The 26,333-nt window shown below is 47.6% G+C and overlaps 1 protein-coding gene across 3 annotated transcripts in view; it reads left to right on the top strand.

The window, feature by feature from the left end:
* Window positions 1-26,333, top strand: part of TANGO2 (transport and golgi organization 2 homolog) — a 161,441-nt gene that overhangs the window by 94,451 nt on the left and 40,657 nt on the right. For all 3 annotated transcript variants that reach the window (XM_043979205.1, XM_043979204.1, XM_043979206.1), the window contains 3 exons: window positions 6,674-6,762; window positions 16,966-17,085; window positions 18,901-19,015. In XM_043979205.1, coding sequence (XP_043835140.1) covers window positions 6,674-6,762; window positions 16,966-17,085; window positions 18,901-19,015 — 324 coding nt within the window. The remainder of the gene's footprint in view (window positions 1-6,673; window positions 6,763-16,965; window positions 17,086-18,900; window positions 19,016-26,333) is intronic.

Genomic DNA, 26,333 nt, shown 5'->3' with positions numbered 1-26,333 from the left:
CATATACCACAACTAGTTCAACCATTCCTTAACTGATGAGCATCTTATTGATTTCCCTTTCTTTGCCACTACAAAAGAGCTGATATAAATATTTTTGTACATATGGTTTCTTTTCCTTGTTCTTTGATCTCTTTGGGGTACAGACCTAGTAGTGGTATTTGCTGGATCAAAGTTTTATAGCCCTTTGGGCATAATTTCAGATTATTCTCAAGAATGGTTGGAACAGTTCACGACTCCACCAACAATTCATTAATGTCTCTATCTTCCCTCATCCCTCCCAGCATTTATCATTTCTGACAAGTGTAAGGTGGTATCTCAGAATTGTTTTAATTTGCATTTCTCTAATCAATAGTGATTTAGAGGGTTTTTTCAAATTCTTGTGCTTTTTTTTTTTTACCAAGCTGTTAATTTTCTTGCATCACTCAATATTTTTTCCAGTTTTTCCTCTACCACTCATCTCTTTCTTTAACTCTTCTAGGAATTCTCATTGGGCTTGGATCCAATTAGCATTTTTCTTTGAGGCTTTTGCTTATAGCTCTTTTCACATTCTTGTCTTCTTCTGAGCTTATGTCTTGATCTTCCCTACCTCATAGCAGCTTTTTATGGTCAAACTGTTTTGTTGTTGTTATTATTGTTTGCTCATTTTTTCCAGCCTGTTTCTTGACTTTGAACTTTATGTTTAAGTTGGGCTTTGGGGAGATACAATCTCTTTTTCATGCTTCTATTTTCAGAAGTAGTTCTTGAGATCTGCAAGTTTTTGGTGATTCTAAGGTAGTGTGACCCTGGGAGAAGTATGGTCACTGCTCTCCTGATCTATACTCTGCTATTTACCCAGGAAGGGCTCCTGTTCCCTTGTTACTGACCACAGACATCTCATTTCACACTAGAACTGTGACCCAGAACTGCATATGGGCAATAGAGTTGTCAGTCAGTGCCAGCAAAGGGTCTCCCTTAATCTCTTTGTGACCAGTTGTTCAGCCCCCTCATTGTCTCTGGGCTGGGAGCTCCTGAAGCTGCTGTTTCCAACATCACATAGCAGCTCTCTCCTGCTATGCTCCGGGCCAGTGCCCGGTCTGTTATAGACCTCTTCTCATGACCTCCTGAGTGTTCTTAGGCCAGAAACATGTTCCTCCCTTACCTTTTGCTGGTTCTGCTGCTGCACAATTTGATTGGAGGTTTTACTGGAGAGAATTCAGCTGGGTGGCACCCTCTAGTCCCCCATCTTCTGCACACCACTTTAAGATTCACAGAGCACTTCACCAATGTTATCTCATCACCTTCACAACAATCCTAGGATGAGGGAACTGACGAGACAGCAGGGACATCATCATCAGAGCTAACATCGATGAAGTACTTACTGTGTGCAAGGCATTGTGGTGGGTGTTTTACAATTCTCATCTCCTTGAACCTCACAACCCTGGGAGGAGGGTGCTCTTACTACCCCCGTTTTACAGACAGAAGTCAAGTGAGATGCCCTGACTCCCAGCACAGCACTTTCCCCAGTGTACTACTTAGTGCCCCAGATGTAAACGGTAACAGGGAGGGTCAGGCTAGATAACCTTTAAGACCCCTCCCAGCTTTAGATCTATAGATGTGAACGCACTGAGGGTAGCTGGGTACTCCCTTGATCCATCCCTTTTTCAGTCTCTGCTCTAGCCATCATCTCTACCCCCTCCCCACCTGAAAATTGGCCTCTGCCCCTGGAACCATGCTGGGCATTTAAAGTCCAGCTTTGGCCCTATCTCTCCCAGGCCTCCACAGCACTTCTTGGACATCTTTGCCCAGCCCAGCCCCACTCTACCTGCTTCCAGCTCCCCTTTGTACGTTATCTTCCCTCCCTCGTTTGGTTGTACATTCCTCAAGGAAAGAGCCTGTCTTACTTGCTTTTATTTCTCTCTCAGCCCCTAGTACAATGTCTGGCACGTAGTAGGTGTTCCATCCGTCCATGCAGCTATCTGTTTAGTTGTCTGTCTGTCCCTACTGGTCCCAGTGATCCCCTCTCATCCCCTAGCAGACCCCGGCAGGAGTCACTTATGCTCGGGGCTGAGTTTTATGGTAAGGATGAGGCCGTGCTGAGTCAGCCCCAGCACATCACCCCAAGGTCATGTCCAGCACTCAGGGACTGGTTCTTATGTTTCCAGGGAATGACTTTATAGTGGATTAGTTAGTTAAATAATTAAAATTAATTGCAGCAACCAAAAATCTTGATCATCTCCTCCTCCCATCACTTAATTTCTGGGTGTGTGCCGAGCGTCCACAAATCTTTCTTGGTCATTTTCCCAGTCATTATTGCACTTTGTGGTTTGCAAAGGTACTTTTGCTGAAATGGGAGCAAAACAAGTGTCTGCATTTGGAGAGGAATGACTTGTCTCTTGTTTAATTTACTTATCTCTGAATGACTACTTTAACAAAACCAGTGGTTAGCTTAGAAACCATTCCGCCAGACCATGATTTCTTTTCTGGGATTCTTTTTGCAACTGTCTCAAAACTAACTCAACAATTAATATTCCTGAATTATTTAATGATGCCCACCCAACTTTATGCAGACACTGAATTTATTATGATATGACTTCATTTCATCAGTTTTCACTCTTTTACTTATTGCCTTACTCCCCCTTATCCTCACCCAGTGCGCCCCTTTCCCCTCTTCCCCATCCCAAGTGTTCCCTCCTGGCTGAAGATTGAAGTAAATTGTCTCCCTGTGTTTAGTTGTGGGGGAACCTGGCCATCTCACTTTTTTTTTTTTTAGTGAGGCAATTGGGGTTAAGTGACTTGCCCAGGGTCACACAGCTAGTAAGTGTTAAGTGTCTGAGGCCAGATTTGAACTCAGGTACTCCTGATTCCAGGGCCGGTGCTCTATCCACTGCGCCACCTAGCTGCCCCGAGCCTGGCCATCTCAGAGTCAAGCTCCTCATCTCACAATTTTGGCTCCTTACGCTGACTCCATGCAACCCGTTGACAGGGGGGTGCCAGAGAAGCATTTAAAGCTTAGGTTTGGCTCCTGGCTAGGATCTCTTCAAAGCAGGAGGGGGAGAACACTTACTCAAAATAAATGCTAAGGGATAGAGCACCAGTCCTGGATTCAGGAGAACCTGAGTTCAAATCCAGCCTCAGACACTTAACACTAGCTATATGACCCTGGGCAAGTCACAACCCCAATTGCCTCACCAAAAAAAAAAAAAGGAAAGAAAAAGAAATGCTAAGCACCAATGTTCTCTCACGATCAACAGAAGGCTTAAAATGAGATACAATAGAGGGCGGCTAGGTGGCACAGTGGATAAAGCACCGGCCCTGGATTCAGGAGGACCTGAGTTCAAATGCGGCCTCAGACACTTGACACTTACTGGCTGTGTGACCCTGGGCAAGTCACTTAACCCCCCATTGCCCTGCCCCCCCCAAAAGAGAGATACAATAACATCACTACTGTTAGATTCTTCCAGGACGTTGAGACCAAAGTCATCAAACCAGACTGCTGAATAGACACCTTGTATTTCACTCTGGCTCTGCACTGAACAAGCAACTCCCTTTAGGTCCACATCTTCTGGCAAACCAGGACCAGGGTTCTCGGTCCTCATCTGGTCATCTCTGATGCTGCCACCAGCCAGCTAGTTCCGCCCCGGGGACCCAGGCTCTCCAGACATCTCAGACTCATGAGGTTTTCTCCAAGGTTGGACACTGAGTTTCATGAAGGGATCTAACTGAAAGTAGAAAAGGCAGCCAGGAGCCCCAAGTGGGAGCAATCACCATTTCTGTGGGTCTTCTCCCCTTATCCCACTTCAGGTATAAATGGGGAAAGAGACAGAGACCAAGGATGGGTCACTTCCTTTTAAGGATCTTCCTGCTCAATGGCCGTTGCTTCTCTTCTGTCAGAAATCAGATTGTTTCAAGTTGTGTCCATTTTTCCTCATTTCTGTTCATTAAGTGACACACCAAGCATGCATTAGTTATTGGATCAATTACTGGATCAGAGCGTTAGAAGCATTTGAAAAAGAAAATTTAGATTGAACGGAATTTAAAACTCCCCTTCTTTCCACTGGTACCACAGGGTTATTTCTCACCTGGCAGTGATTTCATGTTCGTCCATCCTCCATACTGCTACCCAGTTGATTTTCCTAAAGATCAGGGGCCAGTTGTCTAACCGAGAAGTGTCCATGGCTTCCCATAACCTCTAGGATAGAATGCAAATTCCTCGCTCTGCCATTTAAAGCTCTCCCAGGCTTGCTCTAGCCTGTATCTTTCTCGACTGGTTGATGACACATTGTTCCCCATCATGCCCTCTACCCTCAGATTACTGCTCTTTTCCTGCTGAGTAGACATCTTAGATTTCACCTTGGCTCTACACCGTCCAACATTGCACCTTCTGCCTTGGGCCTTGGTGCTTTGGCACAGGCTTGTCCCACGTGCTCAGAATGCTCCTCTTCTTCGGGGGCTCCTCTTAGAGCCCTCAGCTCCCTACAAGTGCCCCTTCCCGCAGGGAGCCTTTCCTGATTCCTCCAGTTGTGAGTGCCCTCTTCCCTAATCACTGTGTATTGTTTGAATAGATCCTCCACCAATGAAGTGTAGGCTCCCTGAGGACAGGGGCATTCTCACCTTTGTCTTTTTATCCCCATTGCCCGGCACATAGTAGGTGCCTAATAAATGTCAATTGATTGGAGATCCACAGGTTGGAACCTGTTTTCAGGACTTCAGTGGCCCTTCAGTGGCCACTGGGGTAATGGTCGACCTATTAGAATATCCACAGGGTGAATGTTAAGCTATTCTGTTCTCTCCCAACTGAAATTCTTAAGCCCTAGTGATCCATCCTGTCTTACTGTAAATCTTCCGCAGGAAGACGACCCTGTGTGCTGGGGCCTGACTCTTTCTCCTTCTCTGACTGGCCTCTGATGCTTTTATTTTAATTTTGCTTGTGTGTACTGCCCCCTCCCCCCCGAAAAGAACCACACCCTTCTTTGGTGATGTCTGTAGCCTGCCATGCCGTGCCCACCACACCCCTCTCCAGGCCACATTGGGGGACCTGCTCCCTGAATTCTTTGGAGACTGTAATATACTGTCACCTGCATTCAGATGGTGTCATGCAAAGGACAGTGATATCTAGAAGCTGGGCTTTTGTAGGACAGTCAGCGCTGCAGCCACCTTCCCAAGTGCCTTCCGGCCTGGCCCGAGCCTCGTGCTCTGTTCTGGAAGAGACTCTTGTCTGTCTCTAGTGCCCATACAGGATGTCAGCTCTCCGGCTTGTCCAGCCCTCTGTATGTTACGGTCCTAGGTTTCCTTTGTACGAGCGATAGGCAAACTGAACTCTTTCTCTAAGACTCAAGTGTCACCTCTGGGGGAGGGGTGATTGCAGTATTTTGGGGCTAGATATAATCAGCATGATGTCATCTGGAAACAACATCAGGAGGACTTCCACTAGAGGGAGCCCTTCTCCATTTGTTCTTCCCACCAGCCTTTCTCTGCAACAGCCGCAAATAGCTTTGATGAATTTGTCTCTGCGTCTTGGGCCCACCTTTATCATAACACTCGGGGTCAGCAGACAGTTATCCCTGTTCCATCTGTCGATGGATCCGGCACCATTTTACTCTATGAATAGGAAACACCTTGGAGCAGAGCCTTGAAGGTGGCATTTGGTTCTGCCAAATCAGAAGGGTTTGTGTCATTACCCAAAATGGGCACGGTGGGATCTTGTCTTCTCTGCCCCTTGGTCGGCCATTGTGGCATATCCCTCCGGAGAGTTGGCCTGTTCCAGCGGTGGGCCCTCCCTCGACGGTCCCACAGCCCCCGAGGGCTCCAGCCCCCGAGGGCTCCAGCCCCCGAGGGCTCCAGCCGTGGGTCCCTGCCATGCTCAGTTGCTTTGCTCAAGTCACTGGGTTCTTTTCTTCTTCTTTTTTTTTTTTCTGGTGAGGCAATTGGGGTTAAGTGACTTGCCCAGGGTCACACAGCTAGTAAATGTCAAGTGTCTGAGGCCGGATTTGAACTCAGGTCCTCCCGAATCCAGGGCCGGTGCTCTATCCACTGCGCCATCTAGCTGCCCCAAGTCACTGGTTTCTGCCTAGGTCTGTGGGCACCACAATAGCTCCATCTTGCATAGATGCCCCAGCAGTCTTCCATCCATGGGCTGGGAGAGGGGCTTTCCTGCCTGCTCTGGGTAAATGGATCCACCTACAAGAAAGCGGTAGCAGAAAGACATGTGTATGTGCGCATATTTTATGCCGTATTCGCTTTGCAATGAGTCGGTGGGGCATGATGAATAAAGGAGCGCTAGGAATCAGAAGAACTGGGTTTGAAAGCCATCTGACGCTTCCCAGATGTGGCCACTAGGTGGTGCCATAATACACAGTGCCGAGCCTGGAATCAGAAAGAGCCAGATTCAAATCCAACCTCACACAGATGCTGCCTGTGTGACCCTTGAGCAAGTCACTTCACCTCTTTCTGCCTCCATTTCCTCAGCTGTAAACTGGGGTAATAATAGCACCTCGCAGGGCTGCTGGGAGGTTTGTGAAATGCTTAGCCTGGGGCCTGGTACTGAGCTTAATAAATGCCCCTCCCCATTCTCCTGCCCCACCTCCTTGTCTTGTGATCCTGTTCCAAGAACCAGCCACTTGGCGATACAGTTGTCGATTCAATGACCAAAGCAGAGATTCTTCCATTTCTCTTTCTGTGTCTTTTTTTCTTCTAGACTCATCCTAGCAGCGAACAGAGATGAATTCTACCATCGACCGTCCAAACTCGCCGATTTTTGGGGCAATAACAATGAGATCCTCAGTGGTGAGTTCTTTGAAGTTTGATTAAACTTGACTGTGCCAGCCAGGATAGCAAGGACAGGAGAAGGGGCCTGTCTGTGGGGTCACAGTTACCCGGATTGGTATCAGAGAGAATGTTCTTAATGATGTGGACGTGCCTGTCGCAGCTTTTGCACTCACCACCGGCTGCTCAGCCCCATCAGCCTCTCTCCTCTAGTTTCCACTGCTTATCTCTAGTGGGGCTTCCTCCAGCTCTGGCCAAGCTTTCTTGAGTTCATTTAGCCACTGCTGCCTCTTCCTCTTCCTCTTCTTCCCCAAGTTTTCTTGACTCGGGAGTCTCTGCCTCAGATGCTTTCTCTGGACTCTCTCCCACAATGATCTCATTCTCCCATGAATTTAGTAACCGTGTCTATACAGATAATTCTGAAATGTGTGTGTCCAGGGCTAACTGGCCTCCAGCCTCTCTCTGCCTGCTGAGCTCCAACCTGCTAACTCTGCTTGTCCAGACCAAGCTCCCTCCCCTCCCCAAAGCCAACCACCTTCTTAGGACCTCAGGCTCAGCCTCAATGCCACCTCCTCCTCCAGGAAGCCTTCCTTGATCACTCCCAGTACTACTGCCTCCCACACCCACCTTTGCCTAAATTACTTTGTCTGTAATTGAAGATCAGTATGGGTATGGTAGCCAGCCCAGCTCCATCCCGCCCCTGGAATGCTCTGGCTAGGTGAGCCTAGGCAAGTCATGTGACCTCTCAGGGTCCAAGGAGACTCTCCAACACATTCAAAGAACAGTGGCTACTGAGCACTGGTGTAAGGTATTTCCTCACAGGAAGTCCCCGGTGATTTCAGAGGAACAAACCCAAGCAAAGTTAATGTCTGCTTCTAGGTATCAATGTCATCTCCCAATAGAAGGTGAGCTCGGGGCAGCTAGGGGGTGCCGTGGATAGAGCACTGGCCCTGGAGTCAGGAGTACCTGAGTTCAAATCAGGCCTCAGACACTTAACTTGAATCCCACAATCCTAGAGCAGAAAGGACCCTTAGCAATCCTTCCAATATATGCTAACCTTTTCTAGTCAGCACAATGGTCTGATCATGTTAATGAGGGGTTCTTTACCTGGGGCCGAATTTGTATTTTTATAAAAATATTTTGTCAGTTCTACCTCAGCACGATTGGTTTCCATTGCAATCCTCTGTGACTGTATGCAGGTAGAAACATGATTCTGAAAAGGCTCCCGGCCTATCTGCCCACTGGGTTTGTGGGTGATTATTTTTCAGTTGTCTCAGTGGCATCCGACTTTTCATGACCCCTTTTTGGTGAAGGTCCTGGAGGGGGTCGCCATTTCCTTCTTGAGCTCATTTTACGAATGAGGAATGGAAGCAAACAGGGTAAAGTGATTTACCCAGGGTCACATAACTAAAAAATATCTGAGCCTGGATTTGAACTCAGAGAGATGAATCGTCTTGATTCCAGACCCAGAATTTTATCTACTATACCATGTAGTTGCCCCATAGCACAAAAGGGGGTTCACAACCTCTGATGTCTTTTTTTTTTTTGGTGAGGCAATTGGGGTTAAGTGACTTGCCCAGGGTCACACAGCTAGTAAGTGTTAAGTGTCTGAGGCCAGATTTGAACTCCAGTCCATCCTCCTGACTCCAGGGCCCGTGCTCTATCCACTGCGCCACCTAGCTGCCCCTCTGATGTCATTTTTAAAAAAATGGATACCAAGCAATGGTGATGACCAGTCTTTCCCAGGGGAAAGAAAAATCACTTCAACACTCCTCTCTCCTCTCAGAAAGGCAGATGAGTTACAGGGACCAAATGCAGCACTGACTTTCAGGTGGGGTCATTGCCACTGTGTCATTTGTCAGGCTTACTTGTTCCTTTGTCATGATGGAGAGTTCAGGTCAGTTCTGAAGCTTAGGGACAACACCCACAAAGTATTTTTTAAAAATGAAATGAAGCGGGCAGCTAGGTGCCACAGTGGATAGAGCACCAGCCCTGGATTCAGGAAGACCTGAGTTCAAATCCGGCCTCACACACTTAACACTTACTAGCTGTGTGACCCTAGGCAAGTCACTTAACCCCCATTGCCCCCCAAAAAACAAACAAACAAACAAAAACAAAACAAAACAAAACAAAAATGAAATGAAGGCAAACATTCCCCTGGAGCTCTGGTGTTCCATGCGTGAAGAGGAAGGATTATGAGAGGACATTTTCTTGCTAGGGATCTTTTTCCTTTAAAATTTTGAAAAGGAAATTAAGTACCAAGTACACAGGAAATGTGACATACTGTCTCTTTTTTTAAAATTCCCAATGTTCTCTGCCCCATGCCCTTCACCCCAACCTCGGCCTAGAGGAGATTTCAAGCACAGAAGCATTCTCATTTGGGTGACCCTCCTCTCAATCAACCTTGTCTTGCAGATGAGAAGAGGGAAGCCAAGAAAGGCTACAGCTGGCTTGCCCAAGGTGACGTAGCTGGGAAACAGATAGCCGGCACTCAGTTTGATGGGGGGGTGTCCACACCCTCCTAGAATGTGTGATGGAGCAGAAGGAAGCTAAGCACAGTTTGACACGGACCTCCTGCTTTAGGAATGCAGAACGCAAAGTAGAGTAGAAATCTTGGATTGCTTATCTGTTTATGGCCAGGACCTTACATAAAGCAGGTGCTCAATAAATGTTCAATGTGGATGGATGGTTAAAGTAGAAAGTGATGGGGGGGGAGCAGGGAGCTCTCATCAGATTCAGTCTTCTCGGTGAATGGAGCTGGAGCTACCAGGGACCACAGCGAGGAGCAGGGGGTGGAGAGGCCTCAGCCCCTTACAATCACCCATATTGGTGAGTGGCTGTGCCCGCTCTCCCTCCCTCCCTCCCTGGAGGTGGACACCCGTGAGCACACTTAGCTAGGCTAGCAGTTGGCCTGCAAACAGCCAGTCCCTCTCTGGGCCCAGCTCTTAACACTTGCACAGAGTTTGCTGGTACCAATGTCAAGAGCTCAGGGTCACCTGTGTTAAGGAAGAGACCTTGAGTAAAGCAAACTAAGGGGAATGATAATGGAGTCTTTTAGTGGAGTGCTTGCAGTGTCCAAAGTGCTTTTGTATGCATCTTCTCGTTCCGTAAAAGTCCTAGAAACAGATTTATAGGGGAACGTTGAGCTCATCTAGCCTAACTCCTTCCTGAAGTGGGAATCCACCTTGTTGGTGATGCAAGTTGAAAACAGAAATAGTTGTTTAGTCATTTTCAGTCATGTCCGACTCTTTGTGACCCTTTTTGGGGTTTTCTTGGCAGACTGTAGCAGTTTGCTGTGTCCTTCTCCAGCCCATTTTACAGATGAGGAAACTACAGCTAACAGGGTGAAATAACTTGTCCCAGGGTCACACAGTTAGTAAGTGTGTGAAGCCACATTTGAACTCAGGTCTTCCCAAGTCTAGACCCAGCACTCTATCTACTGCACCACCTTGCTGTCACAAAAAAATATAAACAGGCCTACAGTTTGTTTTTTGAGGGTTTTTTGCTTTTGTTTTGGGGTTGTTGTGGGGTTTTTTTGGTGAGGCATTTGGGGTTAAGTGACTTGCCCAGGGTCACACAGCTAGTAAGTGTTAAGTATCTGAGGCCGGATTTGAACTCAGGTACTCCTGACTCCAGGGCCGGTGCTCTATCCATTGCGCCACCTAGCTGCCCCACATATTGATTCATTTTTGAGGGTGAACTCATGGAAAGAAAGCTATGCACCTGTCATTGACTATCCTTTTATATCACTGTCAGCCATGGAAGACTGGTCTGGATGGTCTAAGGCAGTGTGGCATATTCCCCCCACATCAGATGGCTGAAGTCAGTAGGCTTTGGATGCTAGTTTAAAGACAAGCTTAAGTCTTGCCCAGCCCCCTTTCTCCAGGGTAAGTGTCCAGAAGTTAGAGCTGTTTGAAATGAAGATTCTGACTGCAGTGACTTTTTTTTTTTTTTAGTGAGGCAATTGGGGTTAAGTGACTTGCCCAGGGTCACACAGCTAGTAAGTGTTAAGTGTCTGAGGCCGGATTTGAACTCAGGTACTCCTGACTCCAGGGCCAGTGCTCTATCCACTGCAGTGACTTTTTGTTACAACTCTCTATTCTTCCCCTTGGCAAGAAGCCCTGTGCAGAGAAGGCGCTCTCCCTACCTTACGCACCACCCCCCAACTCCCTTCATTTCTGAGGTCCTCACTGTCTCTCTGAATCCCTGCCAGATGCAGGGCCAATAGCTTCTTCTTCTTCTGAAGCTACCAACTCAAGTGGCCCTTTGATGAGACAAATCTGAATTTTAATCAGCTGTCGCCCATAGCAAGGTGGCAGAGCATTAAAATCAATCTTTGATGTTGTGGGGGAGGGAGCAGGGTTAAAACACTTTTTTTTTTCTTTTCTGTTTGAAGCTGTAAAGAACAGGAGCTTTTCTGGCTCTTGAATTCAACTTTTTCTCATTAAATGTGATTGGGGTACAAAGGAATCCCCTTCCCCTTGGAGTACGTGGCCACAGACTTATGCATGTAACTATTTAGCTCTGGCCATAGGATTATCCTGCAGCGATAATGCCTTTGTTCTTTGTGTTACTATCTTCTGATGGGCAGGTATCAGACCCTGAGAGGTGGTGCCCATCACCTTTCAGCTCTTCCTCTAGTGACCTGAATGAATCATGAATGCAAGGTCAAGTCAAGAATGCTGTCATCTGTTGTCAAGAACAGTGATCCTAGCCTGTTATTAACCTCTGTGATGGATCCTAGACAAGGAGTCTGAGCACCGAGGATGGAAATATCATCCTATCCCATGACTGTTGGTGAACTTGACCCACTTCATCTCTTTAAACAGACCCTGTTTTGAGATATGAATCTCTAGGGGCAGCTAGGTGGTGCAGTGGATAGAGTACTGGCCCTGGATTCAGGAAGACCTGAGTTTAAACCCAGCCTCAGACACTTGATACTTACTAGCTGTGTGACCCTGGGCAAGTCACTTAACCCCATTTGTCTCACACACAAAGAAGAAGAAGAAGAAGAAGAAGAAGAAGAAGAAGAAGAAGAAGAAGAAGAAGAAGAAGAAGAAGAAGAAGAGGAAGAAGAAGAAGAAGAGGAAGAAGAAGAAGAGGAAGAGGAAGAAGAAGAAGAAGAAAACAAATAGCTTGAGGAGTCTCCTACCCTTTCCCAAAGGGATACACCCACAGGGCTGCATTGCAGGAGCATTTCTCATTAAGCCTGACTTCTTTACCAGGGTTTTCTTATACCAAATAATGCCTGAAAGAAGCCAGCCTTCCACCAGTCTATGTTGTTTTGGCTGTGAGGGAGTTCTTTTCAGATTCAAACCCACAAGACTTTATCTTGGATGTACTTCACTGGGTTAAGGAACAGGGAGGCAGGGACCAAAATGGAAAAGGCCCTGCCCTCACGGAGCTTACCTTCTATTGGAGGGGATACAACCTGCACAGATACTGAGAGATACAGATGAGGGAGGGAGGGAAGAAATGGGTTCTTGTCAGAGCTGAGGAGGTGAGATGGAAGAGCCTCCCAGCCAGAGGGAATGGCTTGGGCCAAGATTGGAAGGTGGGCCCAGAGGCCAGACTGTCTGGAGCACGGAGCCCATGAAGGGAAGGCAGTATGGGAAAAGCCTAGAAAGAGGAGGGAGGCCAGATGGGAAGGGCTTTCAATGCGGGAAGTCACTGAGGATTCTGAAGCTGATGTGGAGCCAAGGTCCTTAGTTCAAATCCCTTTTCACCACTTAATAGTGTGTGACTGTGGACAAGTCACTTAACCTCCCCCCCCCCCACTCCCACCTCAGTTTTTTCATAGGGAAAATGAGTGCTTTGAACTAGAAGACTTATAGGGTCCATTTCAGCTTTAAGTCTGTGATCCTACAATCTAATTGTACAATTTAAGTCTATTATCCTACAATGAAGGAAAGTTACAAAGAGGCAAAGTGAAACTTAATGTAAAGAAAGAATTCCTGACAATGAGAACCATCCATGGGTGAAATGAGCTGTCTGAAAAGTTCCCCCTCGTTGGAAGTCTACAGGCGAGGATCCCAGCATACCCTAATGAGGATTCTTTGGTAGAGGTAGGCTGGACTGGGGAGCAGTAGAGTCGAGGTACCTCCCAACTGTGATTCTGTGATATTAATTCAGTAGCTATGTGAAGGATGGATTGGAGAAGGAAGGACCTGGAAAGAGATGAATTAGAAGATAATTGAAGTCAATCCAGGTAAGAGGGAATGCAGACCTGAACCAGAGTGGTTGTGGTGTGAAGGGAGAAAAGGAAATGGGTGCTAGAGATGTTGTAGAGGGAGAGTCAACAAAATTTGCTGCTGTTAATTGGATTGCATAAGAGAGAGAAGAAAGTCATGGATGACTCCAGGACTGTGAATCTGGGAGACTGGAAGGTTAGTAGTATCCTCAATGAAAATAAGCGAGTTTAAACTCATTTCCTAATGGAGAATTAGTTAAAGGGATGAACAAACTCTTCTCTGAAGAGAAGAACCACAACCTACTAACAAGCATTTCACAAATAGTAAAAGAAATGGCCATTAAAAAAACCCAGAAAATTGGCAAAGATGACAAAAGACAGGAAGAGTCAGTGGTAGAATAATGGTGAGACAGGTGTAATTTATTTTTGTAATTCCAAATTGCTTTCCAGAATAGTTGCACCAATTCACACCTCTAAGAACAGCTGTTAGAACTGTGAATTGGCACAACCGTTCTGGAAGGCAATTTAGACTTCTGCAAATAAAATTACTAAAATGTCCGTACCTTTAACCCAGAGAATTCCATCACTAGGCATATACCTCAGGGAAGTCATTGACAAAAAGAAAGACATCATATGACCCTAAAATATTTATACCATTGCTTTTTGTGACAACAAAGAACTGGAAACAAAGTAGATTCGACTGCACATGTCCTGACATGACTGTAATAGACCAGTCCTGTAAGAAACAATGTACCTAATGGATACAGAGAAGTGTGGGAAGACTTACATAAACTGATGCAAAGGGCAGCCGGAGAGCCAGGAAAACAATGCATACAGTAAGAACAGCAGTGGAAAGGGAAACCGAACAGAATGCCCTGAAGGGAGGACTTGAGAGGTTTTCTTTCTCTTCTTTATAAGGGATGGCTCTTTGGGAGGGGAAAGAGGAGAGCTGCAGGGGGGAATCTAGGTGATAGAAGAGCAAAAGGTGTCAATAACAATCCATCCTTCAAAAGAAAATGAGGGAGTTAGGAGGAGGGGGCAGGGAAGATACCAAGAATTTACCTTAAATCTACACCTGAGGCATGGCATGGGAAGCCCTTGTGTCTGAGGATGCTTTCTGGACAACCATCCTCCCTCAGGGTCAGCACTGCTTCACTGCCAGACTGGCTGCTTAGCAAACTTCTCTTGCCACAGATTCCCATTTTAACCTGGAATGTAGGCACAGGCTAATCTAGGAAGCAAATGGAAATGTGGCCTCCCTGCTTCCCGGTGAAGCCTTCAGATGTCTGGCTTTCCCCTTGGGGAGGTTCACTGCCTTGGCTTCACGCTGTGCTGTATATTATCTTCAGAGTATATGGATGCTCAGGGAGGACTAGCCCCTCTGGTGTGAGGGCTGCTTATCCATCTTTGGTGTCTACCTGTGGCTTTAAGAATCTGGAGCATAGGGGGCAGCTAGATGGCACAGTGGATAGAGCACCGGCCCTGGATTCAGGAATACCTGAGTTCAAATCTGGCCTCAGACACTTAACACTTACTGGCTGTGTGACCCTGGGCAAGTCACTTAACCCCAATTGCCTTACTAAAAAAAAATTTAAAAAAAAAGAATCTGGGGCATGCAGAGTGGCCACACCCCAGTCAAACTGTCTTGGCAGATGGATTAAAGCAGGTTGAGGGGAGCCGACAGACCTCAAACCTGTAGGTGAGCTCATGGGGTGTCTACCCAAGCATCTGAAGACTTCTCCCAAGGGGAATGGGTGGATGAGGACAGTTTGTTCCAGCGGCCATGTGGGCAGCTGAAGTGCAGGCACATGGAACCTTAGAGCTTGGTCAGGCATGGAAGACGCCAAGGTCATTGCCTACATCCTGGGCCGTCGCCAGTCATCCTGACTTTTGTCTCGCCATTGAACTTCAATGACTCTGAAAGAGAGAGTGAGGCCTGTGACTTTGTTTAACTCTGCCTCAGTTAAATCGAATTCATGTGCAAGTCAAGACATGATCCATGATACTATTGGTCTTCTCCTGAAAAATCATCCATGCATTCATTCATTCAGTCAGTCACACACTCACTCATCCAGACATATTGTTGCTCAGTGTAATACAAGGGCAGAACACCAGGAATCTTCTTCTCATAGTTTGTGTCTCCGTCTGATCAGTCGGACCACCAGCTCATCCCACTGAGCTGTAGACCTTGCTGGTAGCCATTCGAGGTCCTGTGGGATCCACTCTGTAAGTCATCTTTACCAAGTTACCCTCCCAATGCTTCTTCATGTGATAAAGCACCTCCAAGCCTGTGCAGGGTTCTTCCTTTGTCCTGTGAGCCTGCAGGCATTCCTTATCCATGGTGCTCCAGGGAAAGGATGGCTGGATTCCTGTGGCATCCACACCCAGCTCTTCTGCTGCAATAGTCATCATAGGCTGGCAAGTAGATGAGAGGGAAACAGCAGGAGGCCCATTTATCTTACACTCCAGAAAGTTCATGGGACTAATCTGTGACCTTAAGCTCCGATTAGAGGTTATACTTCCATTACAGTCTCACTCTGACACCTCATCCTGGTGTGGGGCTCAGACCCTGGGCTTACAGATCTTGGGAGGTTGCCAACAAAGGAGAACCACCCATGGCAACTCCTCCAGATCTGCAGGGACGAGAAGGAGAGACCCAGCATTGGGCAGTGAGGCCCAGCCGAGCTCAGGGAGGTTGTCAGCAGGAGTGCCCAGAGCAGAGAAATCACAGGAGCATTGGAGTAGATGTTTTAGTCCCTAATTCATTCAACATTTATCAAGCCTAAGTTCGCTCACCTTGGCAGTAGACTTTCCAGGGATGTACACCTTGATAATGGGGTTGACGAACACATTGCCAGAGCTAGCTCAGCATTTGGGAGGCTTTGGAACAAGTATGGGGAGAAGAGATATCTGACTGCCCACCAAACTGAAGAGCTGCAGAGCCGTTGCACTGACCTCTTTGTTGCATGCCTGTGCCACCTGGACTGTCTGCCGGCACCGCGCCAGGACGCCGAAGAGCTTCCATTTGAATTGTCTCAGGAAGATTCCATAGATCAGCTGGCAGCATGAGACAGCAGACATGGAGGTCCTCTCTCAGGCTCTCTGCCCAGCATTCAAACTCCAGGACAGCGGGTACAGCTCCGGTGGAGTGCCCGTGTGTATCAGCTGGCAGCTCACCCAAGGCAAGCAGAAGAAGCCATTCAAGGACACTCTCGGAGTCTCTCTGAAGAACTTTGGAGGTTTGGGGGAGATGCCGGCCCAGAACCACCCCGCCGTGGCGTGCCCTCAGCAGCAGAGAAGGCCCTGTGCTCTCTGAGCAAAGAACAATTGAAGGGGCTCCAAAGACACATGAGATGCTCAGATTTAGAGCCTTCTCCACCCCCAAATGTTCATCCACATGGACTATTTGGGCCCGGCCTGTAGAAGAGCCTCTCAAGCATGCATTGGTCTGATGAGCCACAGCGGGACACACTGTACCTTGACCCTTACGTAGTCATCTCATTTCGGTCCTCTTGGAGCACAAAGGACAACAACCATTAAGCACCCCCTGTGTACACAGGGCTCAGTGGCAGTACTTGGAGCTTCAGTTAAGGCTCTATAAGGTCCTGGTGAAGGTTCTTGGTTTGGTTCTTTTTACAAAGCACATTTTAACTTTTAAACATGTTCAGCCATTTCTCTTCTCCATATTCATTGCATGGAACCTCTAGTTAGTTTGCTGACCTGGGCAATACTGGCATCTGTCCGCGGTTTCCATGGTGCTCACATGGTCCTTCTCCCCTTGAAAAGGAGGTGATGGGCTCCCCTCTCATGCCAAGTGCCTGCAGCTGATGCTTTCCCACAAGGCCGCAGTGGAGTGATGCTGAGAACCCGGCTCTCTGATCCCCAGGTTTGATCATGTTGCATTCAGGTGCAGAATAACTGTTGCTCAGGTCACAGTGTCCAAGCCAGGGAAAGCTGTGGCCCTTGGCCCCAGAGCCCTCTTTGCAGCATCCCGTTAGAGCTGATGTCTTTGCTCCTCTTATCGTTTGACACAGGTCTCGACATGGAAGAAGGGAAGGAAGGAGGGTCATGGCTTGGGATCAGTAAGAAAGGAAAGCTGGCAGCCCTGACAAATTACATGCAACCAAAGCTCGATAAAGATGCCAAAGGCAGAGGTAGGTACACTGTGGGAAGGTCTCTGGGCCGGGCATGTATTGTAAAAGGACAACAAGCACCAAAAGACCCTTCTAACAATAGCTGGTGTTAAGATGCTGCTCTAAGGGTTACAGACCACTTTACATCCCACTGTTCCCTGTGGGATGCATCCTACAGGTGTGGTTAGATCCTCATTTTCAGATGGGGAAACTGAGGCCCATGGCCACACAACTAGCATATGTCAGACTGAAGATTTGAACCGTATTCTTTCTTGAATGCAAGTCCAGCACTTTTTTCTATGATATCTTATGCTACTTCGATTTCTTTTTAAAAAGAAAACTCATTTCCATACTCTCTCAGCCCAAATTATAAAAGCATCATGTCACCAACAGCACCCCACTCTAAGAATGGGCACCCACGAAGCAAGCTCAGTAATATAGGCTTGTGTGATTATAGATTAGAACTGGAAGATACCTTGGAAATCATTGAGTCCAACCCCCTTCTTTTATTTACAGATGAGGAAACTGAGGTAGTTAGTGAGTTGAAGTGACTTGCCTAGGGTCACACAGCTACTAAATGTCTGAGGTGGGATTTGAACTCGGGTCTTCCTGACTCAAGGCCCAGTACTCCATCCACTGCACCACTCTATAATTCAGCAGAAGGATGCTGGAATGTATCTAATAAGAAGCTCCATCACTGCTCCCTTTCCATGTGGTTACCTGCTGTGGGTGGGAGCTTGGGCGCAGCCGGAGCCATTGGCTAGACCAAAGCCAGCTGTTTGTGAATGATGCTTCAAGAGGAGGGGAGCTAAGCACCAGCCTGTTCCTTTCAGCCTGTGCCCCACTCCTCTGCCCGCACTCACTCCACTGACCCTTCAGGGACATGTCCACCCCACCTCCCCACAGAGTGCCAGGTATCCACACCTGCAGCCCTTGTGCCCCAGGTCCCTCCCTCCCTCCCCACCTGGGATGCCCAGGCAGTGGCTGTCTGGGCTCGGAGCCATAAGGAGCAGGAGGAAGAGGCAGCCTCATGCCGGGCCTCACAGCCTTGCCACCTGACCGTGTCCTGGTATCTGCACCAGCTCCTCTCTGGAGGGCCTTGTGCCCACTGAGAATCCTTGCAGGCAAGTGCCTGAGGACACTCTCAGTGAGTATGTTTTACAGAGAGAACAAGTGAAAGCATCTGTGCTGGTGATCTCTACAGAATGAAGGACTGTCCATGCTGAGGAGGGAAGGGATGGAAGAGAAGAGAAGAGAAGAGAAGCTCTGGTCCCTTAAGGATTTCCCAGCAGCCGAGGCCTCCCACCTCGGGACGGCCTCTTGGCAGCTGCTGTTCTCCTAGGAAAACTATTTCTGGGTCCTCTCACGAGGAGTCCTTGTTGTGTGCAGCTGCTCTAGGAGCAGCCGAGGGCCAGCTAGGCGTCAGGCCTGCTCATGACACTTGAGGGTCACTTTGTCACTGGACAACCCTGGCAAGTCAGCCAGCCCTCTCAGCCTGTTTCCTCATCTATAAAATGGGCATAACTGTCCCTCCCCTGCCAATGTCCCAGGGCTGTTGTCAGAATCAGAGAAGAGACCAGTGTCAGGGGCTAGATGAAGGAAGTGCCTCACTCAGTTATTATTCAAAGGGCTGTTCGGGTCCCTGGAAATGTCTCTTGGGCCCGCAGTTTCTGCTCTGTGGTGTGAGTTTCTGAGGTCTTCTTCGGCTCTGAATCTCAGGCCCTGTTAGCCTCGTCATCCCTGTGTCTCAGCCCCACCTGCTATGTCCGGGCGATTGGGAAGGGCTGGGGTGTCCCGGGGTCCTGCCGGTTCACTTTGTTCTTCCTGTCCCCACAGGTGAGCTCGTGACCCACTTCCTAACCACAGATGTCGACAGCTTCTCCTATCTGAAGAAAATCTCCTCTGAAGCGCACTTGTACAACGGGTTTAACTTAATAGCCGCAGATTTAAAGTAAGTTTGCCCCGTCAGCAGTCTCAGAAATGGAAAGGGGTGGACTGGAGGAGGGGGGCGGCCACCGGCTTAGAAATGGGGATGGGCCGCCATCTGACTCTGCTGGCTTTCCCTGGTCAGACAGAATTCCCAAAGGAGGGGCCTGCTGATGCCCCGGCTAAAGCCCCCCACAGGGCCAGGGGCTCGGCCCCCTTCCTCTCCCTGCCCCGCCTGTTTGACCCCCTCCATTCTCCTTTGGAAATTAACATCCATGAGAGCTTTTCTAGATCCTCTCTTCAATTACCGCTTTACCAGCATTGATTTCTGGGGCTCTGGGGGAGCCATAGGACCAAAGAAGAAACACTGAGTCAGCACAAGTAAAACCCAAAACTTCTGCTCTCTAAAGCAGCCGCTGACTCAGCCTCTTCCAGACATCAATGGAGTTTGTGAAACCAGTATGGCATTGATTAAAAATGCCAACTGTGTGACAGGCACATAGTAGGGCTAAGTGCTAGGGGGTACAGAAAGAGGCAAACCCACAGCCCCTGCTTTCAGGGAGGTCACGACTCTAGTTCTAAGGAGCAACAGTGTCAGCCATCCTGAAAAAAAAAAAAAGCATTTTGGCCAAGTCAGACATTGGCCCTGTGGTGACCAGGCAGGAGTCGAAGGCCAGTCGGCATCCATAGACCGGATGGCCCAGAAAAGGTACAGAGTTTAGTTTGAACATGATCCTAGCCTCATTCAGCCTAATAGGGCAGTCAAACAGAGACAAAGAACTCTAATGGAGAGAATTAGGCGCCTCCATGAAGTGTGGGCCACAGTCATCCCCAGCTGCTGGGGGATGTCAGGTGGAAGGGGGCTGGACAAACAAAGGGCTGCTTCACTTGGATCCCCAGGGATCACCAGCCCCAGGCTCTCCCCTGTCTATGGCAATGATTTCATGCCCTTCCCACCCCAGTCCTGCCCCACTCCTTCGAGGGGTGAGGGTGGCCTGCTCATCCTTCCTTCAGGGGTCAAGGAGCAACCTAAGTTCCAGGCCCTAGATGTCTCTAGCAGGGCTTGGGCCCACAGGCCTTGTGCATTCTCTCTCTTTCTGAGGCTGGAGTGGAAGCAGCTCTTCTCTCTGGGCCGAGGAGGGCAGGGCTCTTCCTCTGGGGCTGCCAGAGAGGCTCAGGCGCATAGGAGGTGCTTCCCCTTCCCCTTGGACACGGGGGATTGGTAACCTGCTGCCGTTCTCTCTGTAGGAATGCTTCTGAGTCGGGTTCTTGGCATTGTTCAAGTCTGTGGTGTGTTATCACTTTGTACATATTCTTCCTGACAGATTGGAAGGTCTTTTCATTGAAGTAGATAGCCCTCTCCCCCAGGTTCACGTGCTTACCATCTCTTTCCCACTTTCTCAAGCAAAATTGTCCCCTTATTCGTGGGGCTCAGACAGCCAAGTGTCCTGTAATGACCGCTTCCAGCCTCTCTGCTTGTACCCTTGATTTTCTCCCCTCTCAAACTCCACTGGTGGATTTTCCCTCCTTTCATCCCCTCTCTCTAATGTTCACTCTCTCCTATTGCCTAGTGCCTTCCTTGTCCATTAAACTTTTTATCTTCTGGCCTAACCTCTTGGTCTCTTGACCTCCAGTCCAAGAGACCAAGGTGGGAAGAATTGCTTTCTGGGAGGATCTTAGGACCTCTGGGCTGAGGAATTCCCCAACATGATTCACAGGTAACTAGGAAGCACATGCTATGTGCCCAAGCCCTTTTCAGGGCTCCTCATCCACCTTTGGCTTCAAGAAAACTATAGCATGCAGAACGGCCACACCCCAATAAAGCCTTCTTGGCCTATGGGCTAACCCAGGTTGAGGGTAACCCAAGGGCCTTAACCTAACTTGATGAATTAGGGGGTGTCTACCACAAGCATGTGAAGACTTCCTCCAGTGGAATGGGCGGATGAAAATACTTTGTTCCAACCACCCCGAAGGCAGCTGAAGCAGGCACTGTGGAGCTCTGAGACCTTGGCCAGACACCGAAGACACCAAGGTCAATCACTGCATCCCCGACCATCTCCAGTCCTCCTGACTTTGCTCCTGCCACTGGACTCTGATGACTTTGCACAACTCTGCCTCACTGAAATCCAGTTTACATGCAAGGCATCACCCAGTGATGTAACAGACATACAACCAGGAGCCAATATTGTCCCCGCCACCTACAAATAAGCAGGAATAGCACATCCTTAAAAAGCCCTCATTTGATTCTGCCTTCAGCAACTGGAAATGCTGTCTCACCAGTGACTTCTTTGCCAAATCTGTTTTTCTCAGTCTTCATTCTTTTTTTGTTTATTTGTTTGTTTGTTTGTTTTGTGGAGCAGTGGGGGTTAAGTGACTTGCCCAGGGTCACACAGCTAGTAAGTGTCAAGTGTCTGAGGCTGGATTTGAACTCAGGTATGCCTGAATCCAGGACTGGTGCTTTATCCACTGCGCCACCTAGCTGCCCCCCTTCATTCTTTTTTTAAAATAGTATTTTATTTTATTTTTTCCAATTACATGTAAAGATACTTTTCAACATTCATTTTAGAGGGATTTTGAGTTCCAAATTTTTCTCCCATCCTGCCTTCCCTCCCCGCTCCGGAGACCAGCAAGCAATCTGATAAAGGTTATGCATTACAAAATCATCTTAAACCTATTTCCACTTTAGTCATGCTGTGAGAGAAGAATCAGAACAAAAGGGAAAACCCACAAGAAAGAAGAAACAGCAGCAACAAATGTGAAAATAGTCTGCTTCAATCTGCATTTAGACCCCATAGTTTTTTCTCTGGATGTGGAGAACATTGTCCATCATGAGTTTTTTGAAATTGTCTTAGATCATTGTATTGCTGAGAAGAGCTGAGTAAATCTGTCTGCTCATCATTTCTTACAGCACAATAGTACTCCATGACATTCATATACCACAACTTGTTTAACCATTCCCAGTTGATGGGCATCCCCTCAATTTCTAATGCTTTGCCACCACAAAAAGAGCCACTATAAATATTTTTCCATATGTGGGTCCTTTTCCCTTTTTTATGATCTCTTTGGGATATAGACCTAGTAGTGGTATTGTTGGGCCAAAGGGTATGCACAGTTTTATAGCCTTTTGGGCATGGTTCCAAATTGCTCTCCAGAATGGTTGGATCAGTTCACAGCTCCACAAATAGTGCATTAGTGTTCTAATTTTCCCACATCTTCTACAACATTTATCATTTTCCTTTTTTGTCATATTAGCCAATTGGGTATGTGTGAGGTGGTACCTCAGAGTAGTTTTAATTTGCATTTCTCTAATCAGTAGTGATTGAGAACATTTTTTCATATGGATGCAGATAACTTTAATTTCTTCATCTGAAAACTGCCTGTTCATATCCTTTTACCATTTCTCAATTGGGGGATGACTTGTATTCTTATATTTGATTCAGTTCTCTATATTTTAGAAATGAGGCCTTTATCAGAAACACTGGCTGTAAAAATTGTTTCCCAGCTTTCTGTTTTCCTTCTAATCTTGGTTGCATTCGTTTTGTTTGTGCAAAACCTTTTTAATTTAATGTAATCAAAATTATCCATTTTGCATTTCATAATGTTCTCTATCTCATCTTTGATCATAAATTCTTCCCCTCTCCATAGATCTGACAGGTAAACTATTCCTTCCTTTCTAATTTGCCTATGGTATTACCCTTTATGTCTAAATCATGGACCCATTTTGACTTTACTTTGGTGTATGGTGTAAGACGTTGGTCTATGCCTAGTTTCTGCTGTAATACTATTCTCCGGTTTTCCTAGCAGTTTTTGTCAAATAGTGAATTCTTATTCCAGAGGCTAGAGTGTTTGGGTTTATCAAACAGGAGATTATGATAGTCATTTATTGCTGTGTTTTGTGTGCCTAACCTATTCCACTAATCCACCACTCTCTTTTTTAGCCAATACCAAATAGTTTTGATGGTTGCCCCTTTATAATATAGCTTTAGATCCGATACTACTAGGCCACCTTTCTTTGCATTTTTTAAATTAGGTTTCTTGATGTTCTTGACCTTTTGTTCTTCCAGATGAATTTTGTTATTATTTTTTTCTAGCTCTATGAAATAATTTTTTGGTAGTTTGTCACCAAATAAGTAAATTAATTTAGGTAGAATTGTCATTTTTATGATATTAGTTCAACCTACCCATGAGCAATTGATATTTTTCCATTTGTTTAGATCTCATTTTATTTGTGTGAAAACTGTTTTCTAATTGTGTTCATATAGTTCCTGGGTTTGCCTTGGCCTGTAGATTCCCAAATATTTTATATTGTCTAAAATTATTTTAAATGGAATTTCTCTTTCTATCTCTTGCTGCTGCACTTTGTTGGTGATATGTAGATATGCTGATGATTTATGTAGGTTTATTTTATATCCTGCAACTTTGCTAAAGTTGTTACTTGTCTCAAGTAGTTTTTAGTTGATTCTTTAGGATTCTCTAAGGATACCATCATATCATCTGCAAAGAATGATCATTTTGTTTCCTCCTTGGCTATTCTGATTCCTTTGGTTTTTCTTCTCTTATTGCTAACGCTAACATTTCTAGTACACTTTTGAATAATTGTGGGGATAATGGACATCCTTGTTTCACCCCTGATCTTATTGGGAACACTTTTAACTTATCCCCATCACAGAGGATGCTTGCTGATGGTTTTAGGTAGATACTGCTTATCATCTTAAGGAAAGCCCCACCTGTTCCTATGCTCTCCTTTGACACTCTTGATCACTGTCTCTACTCTCAGGACACCCTTCTACTCCTCTGGCCACTCTTTCTGTGTCACCTTTGCTCTGGCTCACTCCCCCCATCAGTAGGTGTTCTCTGTCCTAGACCTTCCTCTGTTCTCTCTCTAGTCTCTCAGTCAATGACCCCGTCTGCTCTGTGCATTCCATTTTACTCTCTCGAGATAATTCCCAGGTTGACGTTCCATTCCTAGTCTCACTCCTGGGCTTCAGCTCTGCATCACCAGCTGTTTCTTAGACATTTCGAGCTGCATGTCCCATAAGCATCTCAAATTCAATACCTCCAAAACTCACCCTCCCTCCCAGGGTCCCTCCTTCTGTCGAGGACTCCCCCATCCTCCATTCACCGAAGCTCGCAGCCTGACAGTCGTCATTCACTCTTCATCCTGTGGCTCCCCCACAGCCACCAAAGCGTGGCCCTGGGGTACAGTTCTGGCCATGCCCTCCCCTCCCCTGCACTGGGGAAGCTCCAGGAACTCAAAGGCAGTCTTTGGTGCAGCAGTCCGGACCCTTTGTGAGCGGCCTCTATCCTGCCTTTCACATCAGCTTCTTCCTGTGTGTCCATATTGTCTATAGAGGAAAAGCTCCTCACAGGCCCCAGGGCCTCAGGGTCATCAGTAAATTCTTTTTGATGGACTGACTGACCCTGAGATCCCATTAGGATCCCATCTCCAAACCCCTCCTCAGGCCAGAGGAGGAGACAGAGATTCACAGTGGTTCCATGACTTCTGCAGACACGAGGCCACCCCCGCTGAGCCAGGGTTGATCGGGGTTGATCCCTTTGCTGCCAGCAGGTAAGACTGGATTCAATACGATAAGGTCACTAGAGAATGAGGGATACGTGACCCCTGCACTGACGCTGATGACAACGTAGCTACAACCAGGAGATGATGTCCAGAAGTCGTTGTGAAGTCAGAGATTCGTGGATCTAGAACCGGATCAGAGATCTAGAACCAGACAAGACCCAGCCTCCTCGTTTGACAGATGAGGACGTGAGGCCCAGAGAGGTCAAGGGACTTGCTCAGGGTCCCACAGCTGGGAAGTGTCTGAGGAAGGACATGACCTAGGACCTCCTGACCTACACACCATATCCCCCAGAGCTGGGCAAGGACAGCAGGGATGTGATGTCTGAGAGAAATGAGATGAACCGAAAAGCCCTTAAGTGAGGAGGAGGAACAGGCTCCATCTGACCTTGGAGATTCTCCTTGGCTGGTTCATTGAATGAGAGGTCGTTTCCCTTGGCCGAGTCTCCATCCCTAAAGTGGGAGCTGTGCCCTGAGGGGTCTCCCAGGGTCATCCCAACAGGGGCCCTCTGTGGCTCTGCATCTACTTATACAACCTGCCTCCCCAACCAGAAGAGGTGACCAGGGAAACCAGCCGTCCTCTGGGGGATGGTGGTGATTTCACAGGGAGCATTTGAAGACGTGACTAATTAAACAACAGAGTGACAGCTGGCCTTTGTGGAGGTGCTCCTGGGAGTGATGGGACAGGAGATGACAGAACTGCTGCAGATTTCAGATTACAAGAGGAAAACTGAGCACAGGGAGTGAGATGAAAGGAGAAGATCAATGGAGACCGGGCAGACGGTCATTGAAGGAAACTCTTCCTTGGCAGGTGAACAAAGGGAGACTTGAAGTCTCTTCACAGTGGTCAGCAGGTCAGGTGAACAGGGAGAAGCCAAGTGGGAGAAGATTGGGACACGGTGACTTGTGGAGTCTCTGGTGAACGGGGAGCTATTTAAGGATGGAAAATTATACATCAAAGAACCAAATGAGGAGCGGCCCAGATCAGAGGAGGATTTGGGCTGCATAGCAGTTGGTATCCCCACCAATCATGGTTTGGAACATACGAGACCTGAAATTAGGGCTCTTCTCAGAGTGGACGGCAAAAGGGCAGGCCTGCCAGCCCCAAGACACGTGTGGCGATGGGGCAGAGTGGCAGCAATCTCCTCGATAAGGGGCCGAGCCAAGGAGTTGAATGAAAAGTGACAGGGCCTTAGTGTCTTTGCGTGGGCAGTTCAGGAGAATTCACCAATTGCGGGGTGCAATAATGTGGGCAGTGTGGGGTGAATGCGCCGTACTTAGAGGACACAACTTACCCTTATACACATTAGCCACGTGGGGACCAGAGGGCTTAGCGCATCTTGTTGGCCAGGGTACTTAGTTGAAATGGGAGCCACCCCATGGCAGGCTGGTGCCACTTCTGCCCTTCCCTCAGCCCACCGTACAGCCACACTCCCGGGCACAGTTTGTGGTCCTTGCCCAGCACACAGAAAACTGCTCCTTACAGCTTGGACGCCATCCATGCAGGGGTTAGAATCATTCACCCAAAGGCTGAAGTTTACCCTTGGATCAGACTTGTCGTTTGGCCATTTCAGTTGTGTCCAACTCTGCATGGCCTCATTTGGGTTTTCTTGGCAGAGATCCCGGAGTGGTTTGCTGTCTCCTTCTCCGGCTCACTTTACAGATAAGGAAACTGAGGCAGACCAGGTGAAGTGACTTGCCCAGCATCACAGAGCTAAGCAAGTGTCTGAGGCCAGATTTGAACTCTGGAAGATGAGTCTACCTG

Source organism: Dromiciops gliroides, chromosome 1 (genome assembly GCF_019393635.1).
Source record: "Dromiciops gliroides isolate mDroGli1 chromosome 1, mDroGli1.pri, whole genome shotgun sequence".
NCBI lineage: Eukaryota > Metazoa > Chordata > Mammalia > Microbiotheria > Microbiotheriidae > Dromiciops > Dromiciops gliroides.
The sequence above is the reverse complement of the archived record's forward strand: the minus strand, read 5'-3'. Positions and strand labels throughout refer to the sequence as shown.